The 21,981-nt window shown below is 40.9% G+C and overlaps 1 protein-coding gene across 5 annotated transcripts in view; it reads right to left on the bottom strand.

Moving 5' to 3' along the window:
- Positions 1-21,981, bottom strand: part of LOC136863908 (hypoxia-inducible factor 1-alpha) — a 579,725-nt gene that overhangs the window by 407,029 nt on the left and 150,715 nt on the right. The window contains exons 1-2 of one of the 5 annotated variants that reach the window (XM_067140324.2): positions 10,415-10,594; positions 9,763-9,888 (exon numbers count right to left, since the gene is read on the bottom strand). The exons of 3 other annotated variants lie outside the window; for them this stretch is intronic. In XM_067140324.2, the coding sequence (XP_066996425.2) occupies positions 9,763-9,788 (26 nt within the window). In that variant the 5' untranslated portion in view covers positions 9,789-9,888; positions 10,415-10,594. Of the gene's footprint in view, positions 1-9,762; positions 9,889-10,414; positions 10,595-21,981 lie in introns of those variants that run through there. One more of the 5 variants, XM_067140323.2, reaches the window with a different exon arrangement.

Raw genomic sequence — 21,981 nt, 5'->3', positions numbered from 1 at the left:
ATTATTATTATTTCTTGGCCCTTATATTTTTCTAGCCCGATTTCCCCAGCGCTTTACAACGAGGATGTAAGGGGTTTTTATTTCCTGTTTGGGGCCATAACCATAGAAGTAAAGAACCCCATTGTTCGTTATTGGCTTTACGACCCACTAGCTACTTTTTCGGTTTTCGGCATCGTTTTCTTTAATTGCCCATCTTCTTCTTCGTCTGAATCTGCTTACCCTCCAGGGTCGGTTTTTCCCTCGGACTCAGCGAGGGATCCTACCTCCACCGCCTCAAGGGCAGTATCCGGGAGCTTTAGACTTTTGGTCGGGGATACAACTGGGGAGGATGACCAGTACCTTGCCCAAGCGGCCTTTCCTGTTATGCTGAACAGGGGCGCTGCGGGAGGATGGGAAGATTGGAAGGGATAGACAAGGAAGAGGGAAGGAAGCGGCCGAGCCCGTAAGTTAGATACCATCACGGCAATAGCCTGGAGGAGAAGTGGGCAACCACGGAAAACCACTTCGAGGATGACTGAGGTGGGAATCCAACCCACCTCTACTCATTTGACATCCAGAGGCTGCGTGGACCCCGTTCCAGCCCTCGCACCACTTTTCAAATTTCATGGCAGAGCCGGGAATCGAACCCGGACCTCCGGGGGTGGCAGCTAATCACACTAACCACTCCACAACAGAGGCGGACTAATTGCCAATCGATTAATAAATTGATGGTTTCATAACGTAATGCTTACGCACGTAAAATCGGTATAAACTGTATACCTCAACAGTAAACTATGTAGACCCTGTCTAGGCGAACATTCTGAGCCTTTCGCCAGTCAAATGCGAGCGGCCGTCCACTGTGCTATTCATGAAAAACAAAACGGAACCTATTAAGAATATTTTACCTGCATATGTCGACGTCGTTTACGTGGAGGTGTCTCCCCCTCATTTGGAATGGTGTCATGCGACGAAGGACGAATATTATGAATTTTTAAGTATCTTATCATCGTCGATGTATTTTTACTATCGTTTTAATATTTTATCACATCGAGTGCATTTTACTCGTTCGTCTGAAAGCTCTTCAAAGTAGTCCCAAGTCCATGACCTTTTTCTACCGGCCATTGTCTGCTCTGTCTGAAGTAATAACAAATTCGTCTATTATAATAATGTATTTTCTTTCTTTCTTAAACTGCATACTCTCCAGGGTCGGTTTTTTCCTCGAACTCAGCTAGGGATCCCACCTCTACCGCCTCAAGGGCAGTGTCCGGGAGCTTCAGACTCTGGGTCGGGGGATACAACTGGGGAGGATGAGCAGTACCTCGCCCAGGTGGCCTCACCTGCGTAGCGTTAAGTTAGGTACCATCCCGGCATTTGCCTGGAGAAGAAGTGGAAAACCACGGAAAACCACTTCCAGGATGGCTGAGGTGGGAATCGAACCCACCTCTACTCAGTTGACCTCCCGAGACTGAGTGGACCCTGTTCCAGCCCTCGTGCCACTTTTCAAATTTCGTGGCAGAGCCGCGAATCGAACGCGGGCCTCCGGGGGTGGCAGCTAATCACACTAACCACTACACCACAGAGGCGGACATAATAATGTATTATTGGGAGATAGTGGGTTCGAGCCCCACCGTCGGCAGCCCTGAAGATGGTTTTCCGTGGGTTCCCATTTTCACACCAGGCAAATGCTGGGGCTGTACCTTAATTAATGCTACGGCCGCTTCCTTCCCAGTCCTAGCCCTTTCCTGTCCCATCGTCGCCATAAGACCTATCTGTGTCGGTGCGAGGTAAAGCCAATAGCAAATAAAATAATAATGTATTACTAATTATTAATGAGAAAATAATAGCTCGTAGCATACGAAAAACATGTTAACTATCGGTACTTGAAAGTAATGATTAACAACATTAAGCCTGCAAAACACGACAAAGTTATACAGAAACGTATTTCTGAAGAGCGGACAAAATGTAAAATGCAAAGGTACATATTAACGAAATAAATATTACCAATCTGTTGTTCGTACTGCCAGAAAGACTTAAACAAATGATCTTTCCGTTCACTGAGAACGTTTTGTTCACCACCCCCCACACATAAATATACTGAGTGTACCTAGTAGTAATCTAATAGGACGAATTTTCCGTCCGCGCTCCGCTTAGTCCATGTGTTGTGTCGCCTGACAGTTCGAACAGGTTCGATACGGCATCGAGCCTACGTAGCGTATCGGGCCGACTCGAGCCTGCTCGAACTTCCGTATCATTCGCCCATCACTACTTCAGTATGTTCTGCTGAGGCGTGGTGCGTAGTGCGTGTGCATAGCGAGATGCGGACAGCAACAACTCCCGACATGTTTTCTGGCCTTAGAACAGAGTTGAGGGCCTGAGAACACGGACTGGGGAAGACTCAATGTTGAGGGGGCGGCTTACGATAGTTGGGGTCGACAGTCTCAGGGTTACCACATCCTTAGATACCTTTGTTTTATTGATGTGTCTGCAATCCTATCGATTTAAGTACGTGATATTAAAAGTATATTACAAAAGGAAACAATGGAATCAAGTTATCAGTTACCTTCCTTCCTTCCTTCCTTCCTTTCTAGAAATGAAATTTCCAGCTCCGGTTTAGTGTAAAAGCACAAGAACAATAAAATATCATGACTATAGAGAGTGTAATTGTAAGTTACGTCCGTCTAACAGGAGACTGAAGAGATTTGTAAGCAACCTATGTGAAGAAATTGTCAGCTATCTTTAAATTTAAAATGAAATATTAAAAGTCGATGTTTTTAGGTTTTTATTAACTCTTCAGGCAGGAGTGGAGTGTAGATACAGTATATTAGATAGTAACTTGCCTGTTATATTCGTGTGTATTTTTGTGCAAACGGCAGTTTTCATTTCTATTACAGCATAATAGGACAAGTAGTACTAATATTAATCTGTATACGTATTTAACTTTGTTGGTAATATTTGAGTACCTACCGGTAGTTCTTGCGAATATTTAAATTTAGACCTAATTGCAATTTCATTCCTATTTGTGCTTAGTAAGAAGCTAGGATATGTCTGAACGTAGTTTTAACATTATTGTGGTCTAGTATAGTAACTTATTAGAAATTAGAGTGCCTATTCAATAATTTTGAGTAGTTTTGCGAATTTCGAACTTTAGTGGTAATTTTCTTTTCTGTTTTTGTTTGGAAATAACCTGTTGTAATTAGAATACGTCTGAACGTAATTTAAAATTATTGTAGTGTATTACAGCATTTTATTAGAAAGTAGTGTGTTTATTCTATTACTGTGAAATATTTGTATAGTATAGTACCGTTTCTGTGGTATCTGTAGTAACTCTCTTACTAAAATTCTGTTGTAATTAGCGTAGACTTAACTGCAGTTAAGAATTGTGTAATTCTTGTGTATTATTCTCTGTTTCCAGTAATTAACAGCAATTTTCATTGTGTTAGCGTGTTGTAGGAATACAAATAGTACAAAGTAACTTACTGTCGTGTGTTCATTGTAAACTAACCTAGACAATATTTCTTTCCTTTCATTTTTATTTTGCACAGAATAAGTTATCTTATTTTTCCTTTTCTTTTCATTATTTAGTAAAAAATGGCTAAGCAATGCGAGTGTAGGAACTGTGGGTGTGGCCAGGCATTAAGGAGTATGAGGGAGGAGTTGGAGAGCTTGAGGGAGATAATTAGGATTCACTCAGAGGACAGGAAGGAAAGTAGGCCTCCAAACAATGTACAGGATACAGTAGGTGTAACAGAGGGATTTGAAGGAAATGGGGGAATTGTGGAAGACACGTGGTCTAATGTTTTAAGGGGAAGGAGATTGCAGGCTAAGGGCTCCATTCAGGATCAAAATCCAGGACAGGTGTCGATGAGAAATCGGTACGAGTCACTGCAGGTAGAACAACCGAGGGAAGATGAGGAACGGGGAACTGTTGCCGAGAAGTTTGGAAGTAGGAGAAAGGGAAGAGGTAGGAAAGGGAAATGTGGAGTAGTGGATAGGAAAAGACAGGTGGAACAGGGTCATGGGTTGGAGAAAAGGGAGGAGGAAGTAGCTTCTGCAGCTGTCAGGAAAGATAGGACTAACCAGGAGGGGAGGGGATCAAAGGAGGTGGGTAGGGTTGAGGCTCTGGTCATGGGCGATTCCATCGTTAGACATTGACTTTGTGAGGTTCTGTTCTGAGTTCAACGTAGTGAGAAAATATTGTAACAATAAGTCACTGTTATGTTACCTGAAAAAAAAAAAGAAAAAAAAAGAAAGAAAATTATGTTATTTGGCCTTTCATGTCTAGTCAACGAAAATATTTTCCTACAGCAATATGTAACTCAGGGAGCCTCCGTGGCTCAGGCGGCAGCGCGTCGGCTTCTCACCTCTTGGTTCCGTTGTTCTAATCCCGGTGACTCCATGTGAGAGTTATGCTGGACAAAGCGGAGGCGGGACAGTTTTTTCTCCGGGTACTCCTGTTTTCCCTGTCATCTTTCATTCCAGCAACACTCTCCATTATCATTTCATTCCATCTGTCAGTCATTAATCATTGCCCCAGAGGAGTGCGACAGGCTTCGGCAGCCGGCACAATTCCCATCCTCGCCGCTAGATGGGGGCTTCATTCATTCCATTCCTGACTCGGTCAAAAGACTGGAAACAGGCTGTGGATTTTCATTTTCATTCAGTATGTAACTCAAGTCTAAGGAAGACGCGATTATGTAATGACTAAATTACTGTATATAAACTTCATACATAAAAGTGTTAATCCAGTTTGAGGATTTTCCTGAATCGTTGCAAAATAAAACTTGTCCTTTTCGCTCCAGAATGATTCAGGTGTTTCCTATAAGACTTTGTTGACATTTTTTCGTTATAATAGTGAAATTCGTGCCACGCGTTTAATTGCAAAACAGGGCATGTACACGTGGAGGCACCGTTTCGTTCAATTCAATGTAAATACTGCAGAGCTAAAAATAAGCCCACGGTTCTGTTTAATACTTCATTTTCTACGGTCCTACTTCCAAGTTAAGTGATAAGGACGAACACGTGTATTTGTGTCTTTTTTAAATTTTTTATTATACACATTTGGCATTTGGTCCGTAGGACCATGCTGCCAGCTCTGTACTTTTATCTCGCACACAGGATGCTCGCTGCATGAAGTCGAGGATATAATGATCCCCTCCACTATTCGATGATGTTATTCCGCCAGCCAGGAGTGATGGAAGGAATCGTTTCTGTGTAGACAGGAACTGTGTTCGACACGCACTTTCGTACTCGTGAACCGTGAGCTAACTCTATGAGCGCTTAAATCTGTGCAGTTCTCTTCCACAACATTGAACCAGACTGCTACAAGTAACACTGTTTTGCCTACATCTCCTACACAATGCCATCGTTCTTCCTCTTCCGGTCAATTTAGGTGGATTGAAATATGGTTTCAAAATAGTTATCCCTGAAGTCTACTAGGATACATGTCCACCTCTTCAGAGTAACTATCAGCGTTATTAGCTGCCGTCCTCGGGGGCCGGGTTGGATTCCCGGTCCTGTCAAAAATGTAAGATTGCAGAAGGGCCGATATGTGGTTGGAATGGTACAGGAAGCTCATCTCCTTTGCGTGTGCCTGAAAAGAACTGTAGCACCTCAAAATGAAGACATGAATTCACTAAAATATATTAAAGGTGTTTGGTAAGAAGTCTAACCACGTACTTCAATATGCTCAGTGAAAAACAAACACATATTAGCTGTAGCAATAAATTTCCAGGCTTTGTTAAATGTGCATGGTTAATCTCGTTATCTTAAATAGCTTCGGTTTTACAAAATGATTGAACTGATTTCCTTCACTGATTATTCTGTACTGTAAACATAGACATCATAAATATCACACATATTGTTTGACTTATTATATCTAGCCTTGGAAGATGTAAAACAATTGTTCCGCATGTAGCGTGAAGGTAGACCAGATACATTATTTTGTGATGATCACGTCGGTAACTATCAGACGAAGTGCGTTAGTCTCACGAATAGTACGTAGCTATTAAAGACAAGGGCAATAAATTTCCTTCTAACATTGACGTACTAGGCGAGTTGAACGCGCAGGGGCGCGCAGCTGTGAGCTTACATCCGGGGGATAGTGGGCTCGAACCGGACTGTTGGCAGCCCTGGAGATGGTTTCCCATGGTTTCCCATTTTCACACCAGGCAAATGCTGGGGCTGTACTTTAATTATGGTCACGGCCACTTCCATCCCACTCCTAGCCCTTTCCTATCCCATCGTCGCCGTAAGACCTTTCTGTGTCGGTGCGACGTAAGGCCAATTGTAAGAAAAAAAACATTAACGTACACATATATCAAAAGAGGGCACATATTAAACTAAGTGGAGGTCAGTCTTGTTTCACAAGAGGATGTAGTGGTTGAGCGGTATTGACAATGGCATCTCACAGATGTACCAGCGGTTCGAAGCCCGGCAAATGCATGCAAGGTGTCTGAAATGTTACATTCTGTGGTTCGTCTTGTAGGTAAAATTACATTATAATGATAATCTTCCTGCTTATTAAAGAGTACGCCAAAAATATTCATTTTCAAATACTGCAATGGTGATCATTTAGGATAAACACGAAGCTACTGATAGTTCACCTTTGAACACATCAGATGGAAAACTGCCAGACCAGAGTCTATGATCAATATACACCTATATTCAAGTTAACTGTGTATGATAATGAAAACTTACGTGTGGAGAAACATTTCTCACCTGAGCGAGTTGACCGTGCACTTAGGGGCACCCAGCTGCGAGCTTGCATTCGGGAGATAGTGGATTTGAAACCCCACTGTCTCCAGCTCTGAATATGGTTTCTTTCCGTGGTTTCCCCATTTTCCACCACCCAGGTGGATGCTGGGGCTTTACTATACCTTAATTAAGGCCACGGCCTACCTTCCCTAGCCCTTTTCTTATGTCGGTGCGACGTAAATCCAATTGTTAAAAAAAAGGAACAGTTAGGTTATAACTACCGGCCTATGTAAAGAGAAAAGGGTGCACAATAATATTTGTACTGGTGTTCGTGGCACAAACGAGGTTTACCGTTCTACGGTGGACCACTAAGGTAGTTGAGTCACTGGTTAGAAATAATATGCGTAAAATAATTTTATGTTCATTATGCGAGCTATTGGAGTTGCACTAATGGTCAATTTTCACCATTTTAACATACATGAGTAGTGCGTAAATATCTGCAAATGGTATGTACGAATAGCGCGTACATGAACACAACAATTTTTTTACCTGTCCTTGTTTTAATCAAACTATTGTAGGTTCCATCTAAAACAATCTTGGTACAGAAATATATAGGAGTTAGGACGATCATACACTTACATAGATTCACCAGGCGAAAATGGAGTGTGATTGAGATCTACCTTTGGAATTATGTGTCTCAATTCAACTGAAGTAGAGAATGCATTTGTGGACGATTTCAAGTCAAGCCAACAATCGGAATTGTTACAGGCACCTATATTAGGGATACTGTAGTTTTCCTACCATATTTGTGGGCTTCTGAATATCAAACTTCTGACAACACGCAATGCTTGTGAGGCTTTCCATCCTCAGTTCAATAGTGCTTTCAGTCGTCCACAACCAAATAAATTGTTAATAATAATAATAATAATAATAATAATAATAATAATAATAATGCTACTTGATTTACGTCCCACTAACAACTTTTACGGTTTTTGGAGACGCCGAGGTGCCGGAATTTTGTTCCGCAGGAGTTCTTTTTTACGTGCCAGCAAATCTACCGACACGAGGCTGACATATTTGAGCACCTTCAAATATCACCGGACTGAGCCAGAATCGAAGCTGCCAAGTTGGGGTCAGAAGGCCAGCGCCTCAACCGTCTGAGCCACTCAGCCCGGCAATAAATTGTTACCTTCACATAAGTTGCAAATCATTCGAATTGAAAATATTTATCAAGATTCGATCCTCTGAACGACCCAAAAAAGAAAGGATGAAGAATATTACAAAAATAAGATAAACGTTTTGATACAAGCATAAGTACGCGGAAATATACAACAATGCAATACATAAAACGAACTTCCTATCACATCAAATATTTTTAAAAGATTGCGTTTAATTTTAGTTTTTTGTGTTCACGCATGTAAAACATGATAATTTTCAACCGACCAGTTTCTTGAAAGTTTCTGTTTTAAATAAAACCGCTAGTCCTAAACTTGAAACTTTGAGAACACCTTCATGCATAACACTTAAGTACATATTTATTGCATACATCACTACTTACAGTAAGTGTGAAACAGAATTCACTTTTTGTATCCGCGCAGTTCACGAGTACATTTTCAGTCAATTTACGCGTAACTCGTAATAAGTTACGGTAGGTACCTTAAACGTGTTCGGGCAGCTCGGATGCAGATCCTGACCACAACGCGCAACCCCGACACATCCCCTAATTATTTGTTCATTACAAGGGTCATGAAAGCTATCATTAAACATAACAAGGAATCTATCAGAGATGCATTGTTTGGTCAGATATCAGAGAGGGGAAAATATTGTCAAAATCTGAACATAGTTTTCAGGTCGTAAAATCAGTTTATAGGTTGTTCTTCGCTGGCTTTGTTTCATTGGGGTAACATACTCATAAAGCCTCATAGCCTAGTTTTATTCCTTTTCTGCTGCCCTTAAATTTACCGCTTGTATCTTCGTATTCACTCAGGTTGAAACGTGGAAAACTAGCCGTCATAGGAATGTCAGTGCAATGTATTTGAAGATTGACTATCTTCTCACTTGTATGGTGGGTACGAGAATATTCCTTGTTCTGTAACTGATCGAACAGTACAATACTTCTCACGCACAGACGAAGCGAGCGCAACCGCTGACCTCAAGTCGAAACCAATTCGAATAAAAGACGCGGAGTCCTTCCCTCGGCGGGTCAACACAACGTTCCAATAGGTCGCATTACTGACGTAACTCGAAAAATGAGTGTCAGAAATTGGTATCTTTCTCATTCTTACTCCCATTCTCAGCATTTAAGACGTGTTGTTTCTATCACTATTATATATTCCATTATAGAATACAACACCCTTGAGTCTGCATGCCTTTGCGAATGAACTATAAGTCTTCATAATTCCCTACCCGAAACTAGTACTGTGGCATCATGTCTTTTCTACACCTTGATACTATTTAACATCATTTCATACGTTTGTCTATGTTTTCGTTACTATCCAAGGCCAACTTTCCAAGTTGCGAGTCGTCTCACATGACCCCACCACTGAAGCAGTTTTACAGACGCAGCTTCATTCAATGAGTTCGTTCCTAAGTTTGCCTTTCGGTCTTCATTACGAATACATTTCTATCATTGTTCCCACCACTTTAACCAGCAATCATTCACGCACAGCTCCAACTTATGCGAATGTTCACTGCTAATCAATCTTATATATTACTTATCAATCCTACATGTAATAATAATAATAATAATAATAATAATAATAATAATAATAATAATAATAATAATAATAATAATAATAATAATAATGTCACCAAACGTGTTGGCCGTGCGGTTAGGTGCGCGCAGCTGTGAGCTTGCATTCGGGAGATAGTGAGTTCGAACCCCACTGGCAGCAGCCCTGGAGATGGCTTTACGTGGTTTCCCATTTCCACACCAGGCAAATGTACCTTAATTACGGCGGCGGTCGCTTCCTTCCCACTCCTAACCCTTTCCTATCCCATCGTCGCCGTAAGACATGTGTGTCGTTGCGACGTAAAACAGACTGTAAAATAATAATGTATATTGCACAATAACCACAAAAATGTACTTACCATTGCTGTTGTCGTACTCGGCACATAGTCAATATTCACTAGCTGATACCGAATATCAGCCAAATGCCACTCAATATCACAATGTTACGTTCGTTCAGGATTAGATTTCTATCATGAAAGTTTTGCCTAAGGGAACAAATTGGAATTAGTTGATTGTTTAAATCCAATTGAACAGATACATAAAAATGATTTTAAAAAAGCATCTAACTATTCCAGGTGAGATTGCCTGTTTCACGTGGACAATGCTTAAAGATTTGAATACGTGCGATAAGGAGTGATAATGCCAATCTCTTGCCATACTTTATATGAGCAATTGGCGAATGCAACAAGAAAGAATTTCTGTCCTCCAGTTATTGCATCAAGTAACGACTACTGATGGGAAAGCACTTTAAGGAAATCAAATAAGAATCAAAAGGAGAATGAAATACGGTAACATGTATATAAGTCAATTTAAGTTTAACCATCACGTAGTTCGAAAAGCAGAGGACTGAAGTAACGCCATTGGCACGGCACCCAAGATTCTGTAAAAGTATCACTTGTATACACCGTACAGGTCATGGGCGTACCACTTTGTAGCAAGGAAAATTATTCACTTCAATATGTTCCATTAAATTTAAGTAACAAAAATGAGAGGCACAGAATCAAACCAAACCATTAGGCATTATTTTATGAAGTGACACGCTTACACGGCAAAATACCACGAGAAATTCCCTTAGGTAAGACTTTCTTCTTATATTCTTGTCTTTCAGTAGTTTTTACGCACACAACTCAACACAGCACAATACTAAAAAAACAGGCACACGCGTAATTCACGAACATTCTCACTCGCATCTCTGCCAACAGCACACTGAACGCGGTATCAGATATGATATCATTATCACCAAGGATGTACGCAACGGGTACTAGGGATCTACGATTACGCCGGAAAGTCCATAGTCCGTGGAAACATACTAACTGTTCCACAAACATCAAGCACACACGAGAGAATAATAAAGCCATTAATAAATTGTCAGATAATTATACTTACTCGTGAACTATATGGAGCTATGAACTCGAAAGATAATAATATCGTTCCAAAGCAGCACCGCGGACATAGATAGCTAAGGAAAGATTATATTCAAAGAACAAGCAGGATTTGTGAACAGTGTTAATTTCAAAGTAGGATTTTTCAATTTATCCCACAGACCATAACTAATAACGCACAGCACATTTAACTGATATTATTCTAATGAGATCTTGCATATCGTCGGCAAAATGTTAAAATGGCAAATGTGCGAAACTGCATTTTTATTTTTTGCATATTCCATTGCTATTATGGGGTCACGCATCTCAGAACAAGTTGTCGAATCTGCAGCGGTTAGTGAAGGGCTGCTATGAACACTTGCACTTTGACGAATATGATGTTTTTCTTAAAGTGGTCATGGTAAAGGAGGAATATGTCATATTCGTAACTTTGTACTGACATTTTAATTACACTATTCACATTGGATGTGCGACAAAGTAATGAATACCCCATATTCGCGTATTTGTCAAAGTTATTTAGCTTCTGATTATGAAGTTCAGCTGAAAAGTATCCGACATGCTACATTCGATACTTCGTAATAATGAGGGTAGTTACACCAGCTGGTGATCCTCAGTTAAAACTAGCGAACGTGTCATTGAACTCCCGAAAAATTACACCTGCCGATGAGTTGTTTTCGAAACCTCTGCGTTGAATATTCAGTGGATTGTTTATTGAAAATGCTCTGGGAAAGTTAATAAATAATTTACACTGAAGAAATAAAAAAAAAAAGTGAGATCTGACCATTTGAATCTACCCACATCAGGCAGATTATGATGGAGAACTATTTAAAGAGAGACAAAGATGACTATGTATTGAATATTTCTTAACATATCCAATCCAGTATATAGGTCCTAGGAACATTTAGTAGTATAGTATCAGACTGTCCTGCATATTACATTATGCTATTTGTTACGGCGCTGTAATTATAATAATAATAATGTTATTTGCTTTACGTCCCACTAACTACTTTTTAAGGTCTTCGGAGACGCCGAGGTGCCGGAATTTAGTCCCGCAGGAGTTCTTTAACGTGCCAGTAAATCTACCGACACGGGGCTGTCGTATTTGAGCACCTTCAAATACCACCGGACTGAGCCAGGATCGAACCTGCCAAGTTGGGGTTAGAAGGCCAGCGCCTTTACCGTCTGAGCCACTCAGCCCGGCTCTGTAATTAAACAATGTATCAACGTCCAGAGAGATAACATTCTTAAGAATTTTCCGAAATGCTACTAGAAAATTAAAGCCTCCAAAAGTAAACTTATACAGCTGAACCTGGAACAAGGAGCACACTTAAAAGAAAAAATGAAGATGACTGGATAAGAATCGAATTAACATATATTAGGATTTATTCTAAATCCCCCCGCCCCCTCCCTAAAAATAAATTATAGTAATGGAAGTGGTGTCTGGATTCAAGAGATAAAACTACCGGATTATCAGACTCTAAAGACACTTCATCTTTGGTAGCTAATTGGAAACGTGTATGAAGTGTAAAACAACGAAGAGTTTTTAGTTCAACAACCCTCTGTGAGAAAATCATTATTTCATGTTAACTGTTTCACGTCGTACCAACCGAGAATGGTTTTCGGCAATTCTGAGGAAGGAAAGGGCTGTCAGTCAGCCAGTCAGCCAACCAGTCAGCCAGTCAGACCTGGATAGAGCATGTATTCTGATATTTGTTTTACAGAGGAATAAAGACGACGATGGGATAGAACAGGATTAGGATTGTGAGAAAAGCGATTATTTCTATGAATGAGTGTGAACATGGGAAACCACGGAAAACCACTTCAGGACTGCCGACATCTCTCGAATGCAAGCTAACAGGTACATGACATATACCGCGTAGCCAACTCGTTCGGTAGTTCGTATTCTCTTTCTTTCTGCTCTCTTACACTCCAATTTAGGAAAGTGAAAGAAGAGTATGATTGTTTCCAAGTTTCATGGCTGTAGTAATTATTCACCACTACTTACCTGAAGAGTTATCAAGGGAGCATAACGTGGTGATGTGACATTATTTAATAATAATAATAATAATAATAATAATAATAATAATGTTATTGCGTTATTGACTTTACGTCCCACTAACTACTTTTACCGTTTTCGGAGACGCCGAAATGCCGGAATTTAGTCCCACAATTTTTATTTTCATGTTCTGCTTGTATAGTTTCTTTTAATCTCCTGTTCCGCTTGTATATAGTGTGATTTTTATCTTCTTGTTTTGCTTGTATGGGTTAATTTTTATTTTCGTGTTCCGCTTGTATATTGTGTACTCTGTAATTCGGCTTCTTGCTGTTTTGGATTCCCAAATAAATAAATAAATAAATAAGTAAATAAATAAATAAAAAAAATAATAAATAAATAAATAAATAAATAAATAAATAAAATACAGACGAATGTTTCTTCAACTTGTGCGAGTACATTTTTAATTGGTGAAAATAACATTGTGACATTTGTAAACACATCTACTGCCAGTGTAATTGTGATAGGTGTATTTCAGAATGAATGAAAACATTCTTATCCTAAAAACAACATTCAGACATGATTTTTTGGGTGCGTATTTCAGAGTTCCGACTGCCTTTTCACGTGCCGTGAAATTTTATCCTGGTCCTAATTACTCACAATACAGGCCGATACATTCAACAGGTGAAAATATCCTTGCATTAGTTACATTTAAACACCTGTACTGCCATTGTGACCGTGTTATGCGTATTTCATATTAACAAAAAAAATCTTAACCTAAAAGCAGCCTTTAAACGTGATTATTGGGCACGAATTTCAGTGCTCCGACTGTTGCTTCACGTTCCGTGCAGCTTTATGCTGGCCATAACAATACACAACACGTCCGGTACAGCAGAACTTTCCCGGTGACGCGGAGCATGTCATGTTGCCTCACGAAGTTCTCTCTACTGCGCAGTTACTGTCCCGTGTGCCGGCACACTACCGAATCACTCCACCTCAGCTCCTAATGTTCCGGAACAACTGACTGTTCCAGTCTGCCCAACCCTAGTTGGGACTAGCTTCGGGGTAGAGATATCAGCATACGGTGAAGCAGAACTATCAACTATGTGAACTTTATCTACGTGTGGCAAAGGGAAGATTCCAGGGTTCCCCTTTAGCATGTAACCGTTAGGTCGATCTGCGTTTCCTCAAATGTTAATGTAGGGTTCTCTTCTTTCGGTTAGGACTTAAACTTTAAGTTTTCTAGACAATCCAAGGACTTAACGTAAATCCCTCTCGGGTACTATGTAAAATATAAGAACGCACGAGTGTGTACCCTCATTTCCCTTATTCACATTGTTTTCTGTGACTAAGTTCTCTAATTCTAAATTTTTCCTACAATGTTTTTCGGACTTTACACTTTTCCTTAGTCATCAAGAAACATGACTTACCCTCTATGTCATCGGGTCTTAAGCCCTATTAGGTTTTTTTAACGTATCTTTTACTGGGAGTGCTTGAATGGTTTCAGCCTCCATTCATTTTGTTCTCGGCCTTTCCACTAACCGTTTATTTTCCTTTACTTAGCCGTTTAGTATGTGCTTCGGCAACTGTAATGTTCCCTATTTGAATAAGGGTAGCGAGTGTAAAAGCCTGAGAAGTTTTTTTGAGTAAATGTCGTGAGAAACCATCAAGTGCAAATAAGGGAGTCTTGAAGTGTAAAAGGGTTTCATACCCCTCTTCTGTACTTCACTTATGAAAGATGGTCCATTGATCGATTCTTTTATGAAGGTGTAATTTCATACCAAATATTTGATTTTTATAAGACCTATTGGTCTAGTTTCGACTCTTAAGTCTTGTATGAAAATGAAAGTCCTTCTTCTCTGGTTGTGAATTAATTGAGCTTCTAAGATTGTCCGTTTGTTACCTGTTGCTAAATCTCTTATTGTTGTTGTTATTTTATAAAAACAGCTCCTTCAGTGAAGAAAAGACGTTTTTGTAAATACATTTCTCAAAATGTAATCTTTGGTTCATGTTTTGCCCGTCCGTTTACCCCTCACGTTTCTTTACCTCGCTGTCCCACGTAAATCACGTAATAATAATAATAATAATAATAATAATAATAATAATAATAATAATAATAATAATAATAATAATAATAATCCACAATGGCCTATACCATAAGACTCCAACGCAAAACATTATTCTCAATCACTATTCTCAATTCGCGCAATATGTCCTCTCCGTCTAACTACCAAGGTCATAGTTCAGCTTCATCCAACATGTTCATTCATACCTGGCTGGAATCATTTCTACACGGATGCCTTCCAGTCATTGTTAACCCAATGAAAATGAAAATGAAAATCTACAGCCTGTTTCCAGTCATTCGACCGGGTCAGGAATGGAATGAATGAAGCCCCCATCTAGCGGCGAGGATAGGAAATATACCGGCTGCTGAAGCCTGTCGCACTCCTCTGGTGTTAACCCAATCATAATCGTAAAACAAAATCTAAATCCAATAACTTACTTTCTTCTTGCAAAATACAACTCATCGCGACTGTTTTTCTATCTTCATCGGCACCCTCTGTAGATGAGTAGCAAGTGTCGACCTCCGGATTCCAAGATCGCGGGTTCAAACCCGGCAGAGATAGTCGAATTTGTAAGGACAGCAGAAAGCCCATTCGACACTCCATGTCAAACACTGTTGGAATATAAAAGATTTCTGGTGACACTTTTTTTAAAAAATTTGCTTTAAGCCTACGTCGCACCGACACAGATAGGTCTTACGGCGACGATGGGAGAGGAAAGGGCTAGGAGTGGGAAGGAATCAGCCGGGGCCTTAATTAAGGTACAGCCCCAGCCTGGTGTGAAAATGGGAAACCAATGAAAACCATCTTCAGGGCTGCCGAGAGTGGTGTTCGAACCCACTATCTCAGGAATGCAAGCTCACAGATGCGCGACCTTAACCGCATGGCCAACTCGCTCGGTGGCACATTTCGTGTTTATCCGACAAAACGAATTAAAACTCAGCTATAGATCAACCAACGGGGGTCCATTTCTCTGTCACCTGATAAAACAAAACGGAATGTAGAAACGGACATAGAAGCAGCCTAAATGGCGTCATATCAAAATACCTGCACACAGTAGCTGAGTCTTCTTCTTCTTCTTATTATTATTATTATACCTTCATGAGTGGTATAGCTGTTACAATTTCATTTTAGAGGATTGTGACATCATGCTTAACAGCCCTCAGAACTTGAAGTCCACCTGATCAGCCTGTGGCATTAGCGATTAATCGCATCCCATAAAATTAATTATACTATTGTCTGCGTAAATTTATTTGCTAATTGACTACTTGAGAAGAACAGCTGATACGATAGACCTAATGAATATTTTTTTTAGATTAATAGACTGCTCAGTTTCAGTAGCTACTAAAAGCAAAGCAAAGTCATCTCCGTACAGGCCATGAAAGCCTTGGGAGGGGTCGAGTGGCCCGGCCACCTTTGCCCCCAGGAATTAACACGGTACCATACTCATCTTTGGTGTAGACTGAGTGAACCTCAGGCCCATGTGCACCTCCGTAAGTGGAATCTCTTTTCTTACATTTTTTGGCTTCCTGACGGGGAACCGAACCCACGTTCTTTCGAGTGAACTGAGCACGCCTTTACCGCCTCCGCCAGGCAGCCCCTTTCAGTAGCTACTACTATGACTTAAATAAATAAATAAATAAATAAATAAATAAATAAATAAATAAATAAATAAATATGCTAATGGTAACTTTTCACAAAGTGCCACATTAATGTACACATCCATGAACAGCAGCAGCCCTTACTCACTACATAACTATCCAAATTTAATGTACATTTCCGGGCACAACCTACAGGAAGATGTCGGTTATGCTGACATCGCCAGCAAAATGACTTCATTATTGAAAATATTTTACACTAATGAGTCAAAATATTATGATTACCATCTTAATATGTTATTCTTCACAGTATGACACCAAACTACTTTTAAACAACCTGGCCTCTACCTGACTTCTGGAGGTACCGTTGTCTGCCGATCAAGGACGTTTCCAACAAATTCTTAAATTCCTAGATTCTGTGAGGTGGAGTCGCCTTAAATAAGGTACAGCCAGGGCATTTGCCTGGTGCGAAAATGGAAAACCACGGAAAACCATCTTTAGGGCTGCCAACAGTGGGATTCGAACCCACTATCTCCCGGATGCAAGCTCACAGCCGCGCGCCCCTAACCGCACGGCCAACGCGCCCGGTGGTGCCCCTTCAATGACGGAGAGTATTAACATGGACACACTCGTTACACAGCCTCGTATATAGTATGACGTAACACATTACAGTCATTAAACCTATCATTAGCTATCCGAGCCATAGCAGATTGTGAACAGTTTGCATTTCTAAGTAGACTGTACTAGTAAGCGTCGGGCTCCATGCGAGATATCCCTGAAAATACCGTAATAAATGACACATTTCATGAACGTTGTCAAGCTACAGACCGTTGACCTTTCTTTAAAGTGTCACACGATCCTGAAACATTGGCAGTGTTATTGTCTTCGTTGTTGCTGTCGTAATTTCAATTAAACAAGTCAATGGAATCTTTCTCATCAACCTCGCACACTTCCACTAATGTGGCTCGTTAGCTGAATGGGCAGCGTAGTGACCTTCGAGTCAGAGGGTCGCGGGTTCGAGTGCCAGCCGGACTGGAGATTTTAACCATGTATAGTTAATTTCCACGGCTTGAGGTACAGGGTATTTGTGTGTGTCCCAACACATTTCTCTTCATTTTCTCACAATATATTACCAACCAGCACAGAAACACGCAATAGTGAATGCACCCTTCCACGAAATGTTGGCGTCAGGAAAGGCATCCGGCAGTAAATCGGGTCACATTCACAGTTCGCACCCGCGACGCCAATAGTGTGGTGGAAGAATAAGAATAAGAACAAGAACAAGGTGCTAATGTGATGTCTGCAGGAGTGTAACATCCATAATTTACATCTAGGAAGGGAAAAGGGGCGCAAGGACAATATTTTAGCATATGCCAAGATCGTTAAAAAAATCAAAGAACACCACATTCAGGAAAGCCAGTAGAAGTCTCTGGAGCTCGGGATAGAATCACCACCTTGACCAGTGAAGGAGTTTTATAATTTCTACATTTTCCCCACCATCTCTACGGTGCACAAATTTTCGTCTTGTACAAACTGCATTTTCGCAAGAATTATTCTTTTCCGGATTTTTCTTCTGACTTTGAAATGATTACCATATTCCGAACGCATATGTTGAATGACTGTTTTAATAACAACCAACTAATTTGCAGCCCACACAGCCCAATTTTGGACCTGTCAACCAGATGACCAGCAGATACTAGGAGTGTGCAGCTGGGCGACTCCTTAACAGTGTTGCTTGACGTTCGTGACAGAGGTTGTTGTCTATCAACTGACCTCAGAGGTTGAATCAACCCAGGTCGAACCCTGTGACTACGATTACATTCTTTCCATGAGCCGAGAACCGAACACAAAATCTGTGGGTAGGACACAGAGTCGCTGCCCCTTTAGCGTGGAACCGACCATGTTTTAAAATCTATATACACTGCCGGAAAAAATACATGCAACATTCTCAAGTACTGTGATCAGTGGCACAAGTGTATATGTGCATATTGAGGGGTTGTGGTGTTGGTGATTCATTGTGATATCGGCGATCAGATGGTGATCAGGAGGCCTGTCTGTGCGCACTATGTTTTGACTGCAGGCAGTAACTGTGCTGAGGTTAGAGGTGGACAGTGTTTGCAACATTCATTCTAGGGTACAACCATGCCCCGCCGACAAGTACATGCTCCTGTTTAACAACAGCAGCCATTTGAACGGGATCGCATTGTAGGCCTGCGGGAAGCTGGATGGACGTATCGACGGACTGCTACACATATTAGGCACAACGTATCGGTGGTGTGTCGGTGCTTTCAGCAGAGGTCTGTGGAACATTCCCACACCCGTAGACCAGGCTCCGGACGTCCGCGTAGTACAGACGCATGTCAAGATCAACGCACTGTGCCAGCAGCAGAGGCTGACCGAACATCACCCAGGAACGAAATCCGGTCACATGCTGCACCTGCTGTGTCACCAAGGACCATTGCGAACCATGTGCATGCAGCAGGATTACAATCACGTGTGCATGTGGCCAGACTACCACTGACACCACGTCACCGCCAAGCACGGCTACTCTGGTGTCATGAAAGAGTCAACTGGAGAGGGGAATGGGGCTCTAATGTCTTCAGCGACGTGAGTAGTTATGTCTGTATGCAAGTGATGGGCGTACGCGTGTACGACATTGACCTGGTGAACGGCCTATTTCAGAGTGCATTAGCCCACAATACCCAGGACCTACCGCAGACTTCATGGTGTAGGGGGCCATTAGTTACAACTCGCGGTCACAGTTGGTGTTTCTGCAGGGTAATGTAACCCGTGCCCGCTACATTGTAACAATGCATAGGTGGTTGTTCCCGTACTACTGCCATTTCTTCGACAGGAAGGTGATGTGATATTTCAGCAGGACATTGCACATCCACATACAGCTGCTGCGACGCAACGTGCTCTACGTGGTTTACAACAACTGCCGTGGCCAGCAAGATCACCGGATCTCTCGCCAATGGAACACGTATGTGACTTGATGAAGCGGGAACTTACGCGTTCTCCAGAGCCTGCAAGAACCATTACCGAATAGCATCATAAGGTGCAAGATGCTTGGGACCATCTATCGCAGGATGCCACTCGGCACCTTTATGATCGTCTGTATGCCCGAATACACGCCTGAATTGCTACCAGAGGGGGAAACACTATGTATTGATACGACTGTTTGGGCACACTTTACTGTAACATGTGTGTTTCATTTGGTCTGAATTTGTAATCATATACTCCTGCATTGATGAACTACCTGTCCAATCGCTTGTGAATAAAATGAGCTTGTCCTTTAGGGATGTTGCACGTTGGGTTTTTTCCCGGCAGTGTACATAAAATAGGAGTTCTGTCTGTACATTGCTCAGAATTTAAAAAGAATAGTATTTCTGTAGCCTATCGGTCGTGTCCACAGTAACAAGGAAAAGCAATTTTTAATTTTCAGTCATGTCTGTCTGTCTGTCTGTCTGTCTGTCTGTCTGTCTGTCTGTCTGTCTGTCTGTCTGTCTGTCTGGGCATCACGAGAAAATGGCTGAAGAGAATTTAATGAAAATCGGTACGTAAAGTCCGGGATTGAGACACTACAATCTAGGCTGCTATAAATAATTTTATTCAAGCATAGTTTAGGGGAAGGCCTAAAATTTAATTCTCGAATATATTATCAATTTTATTGGTGATCCTATCGATAAATACGAGATAACTAAAGTTATATACAGTTCAATTTACGATCGTTTATGTCTCATACATTTTTACCGTACCGACTATGATAACAGATATTCATGAATTGCGACTTTCGTTGCTAAGTCCATAACAACGCCGAACCACGAGAAAATGGAAGAACAGAATTTAATGTAAATCGGTATATAAAGTCAGAGAATACGGCACTACAGTCTAGACTATAAGTAATTTTATTCACGCTGGATGAAATGGTAGTTTAGGGGAAGGCACGAGAAACAGAATTTGTAAATTCCTGTGCTATGGGTCCTATTGAAAAGTATCACATAAAAAAAGTTGTAGAGAACACAATTTCCGATCACTTATATCTTATACAGTTTTACCGTACCGACTATGTTATTAGAATTCACGAATTTAGACTTTTCTTGGTTAGTCCATATCAACGCCGAGCATTGCTGACATGGAAATATTGTTCAGTCGTGTTAACTGGCGATGATTTTTGTCAAGATTGTCTTATGGTGTAAAGCCGCGTGGTCGTCTGCACATATCGACAAAGACAATTGTCAAGATGATTATAAAAAAATAGAAAAAACCGTAAAGGAACGATCAGTTGAAGAATAAGATTCCTTTCCATTAGATGCCCTAATATCAGAGAGTCGGAAGAAAACTGAATGCGAAGAACTATAATATCGAAAGCTCATATAGTTGTTCAACAATAACATAACATTGACTATTGTTGTGATGTGATTTGTCTCTTCTGCTACCACTCATCTCCGCCAGATGGGATTCCTGCTGCGTCCCGAGCAAAACAGCATACCTGAATATGGGCGGAAAGTAGCTGGGCAGTTAAATAACTTCACGCATGCTTTATGATTGTCCCGTCAACGACGGGTACAACGGCTGGTGAATGATAAATATAGGTAACTTTGTCAGGTTCAAAAGCTTAATATAGCCTCGGATGAGCAACGGAATTTCAGTCTGCAGTTCGAGTAGGTTAGGTTCAATCTGTGTCCTCTTGTATACACACCAAGAGCTGTGTTTACCTCTCATATCGTTGTAGGCTATACAGTTGGAGTTAATAAAAATGAGACAGTCCGAAAAACAAGTTTTAGGGAAAAAATCTCTTTTTCTTTCCCCTAGAGAAGTGGCCATTAAAATGTTGGTTCATTTCTTTATTTCTTATTCATTTCTGATACAGAGGATTAGCACAGTTCACTATTTTAATCACAGACCATGGAAGTTTCTAAGGTCATAATTACATTGGTGGCTAGTTCATCTCAGTTTTCATCTCGACCGAGCGAGTTGGCCGTGCGGTTAGGGTCAGGTAGCTGTGAGCTTGCATTCGGGAGATGATGGGTTCGAAACTGACCGTTGGCGGCAGCCCTGAAGATGGTTTTCCGTAGTTTCCCATTTTAACAGCAGGCAAATGTTGCGGCTGTACTTTCATTAAGGTCACGGCCGCTACCTTCCTAATCCTAGTCCTTTCCAATCCTTGCGTCGCCGAAAACCTTCGATGTGTTAGTGCGACGTTAAATCACTTGTAAGATCATGTTTTCGTCTCGAGAGCCAAAAGCTTTAGTTCAAGAGAGATACTATCTTCATCGCCAACTTTCTACGTAACAGCCCAGTCATTCAGACAAAAACTTTCAATTTTTAAAACGTAAATGAGCAGGATTTTATGTAGAACTGTAGATATTGAGACTAATTATCAGTAGCATTTAAGATGCAAAGTCTAAAATGTATTTACAATTGTCTGTAATATTCTTATTCAAGAACAATCCCTAAAAGCAGGTAAACTGACCGATTCGTTAAAGGATAGTAGTTTTCCTTTTGTTAATTTTCATGATTTTTTGTGTGTAATTAGCAT

This window comes from Anabrus simplex, chromosome 2, assembly GCF_040414725.1.
Source record: "Anabrus simplex isolate iqAnaSimp1 chromosome 2, ASM4041472v1, whole genome shotgun sequence".
Lineage (NCBI taxonomy): Eukaryota > Metazoa > Arthropoda > Insecta > Orthoptera > Tettigoniidae > Anabrus > Anabrus simplex.
The sequence above is the reverse complement of the archived record's forward strand: the minus strand, read 5'-3'. Positions and strand labels throughout refer to the sequence as shown.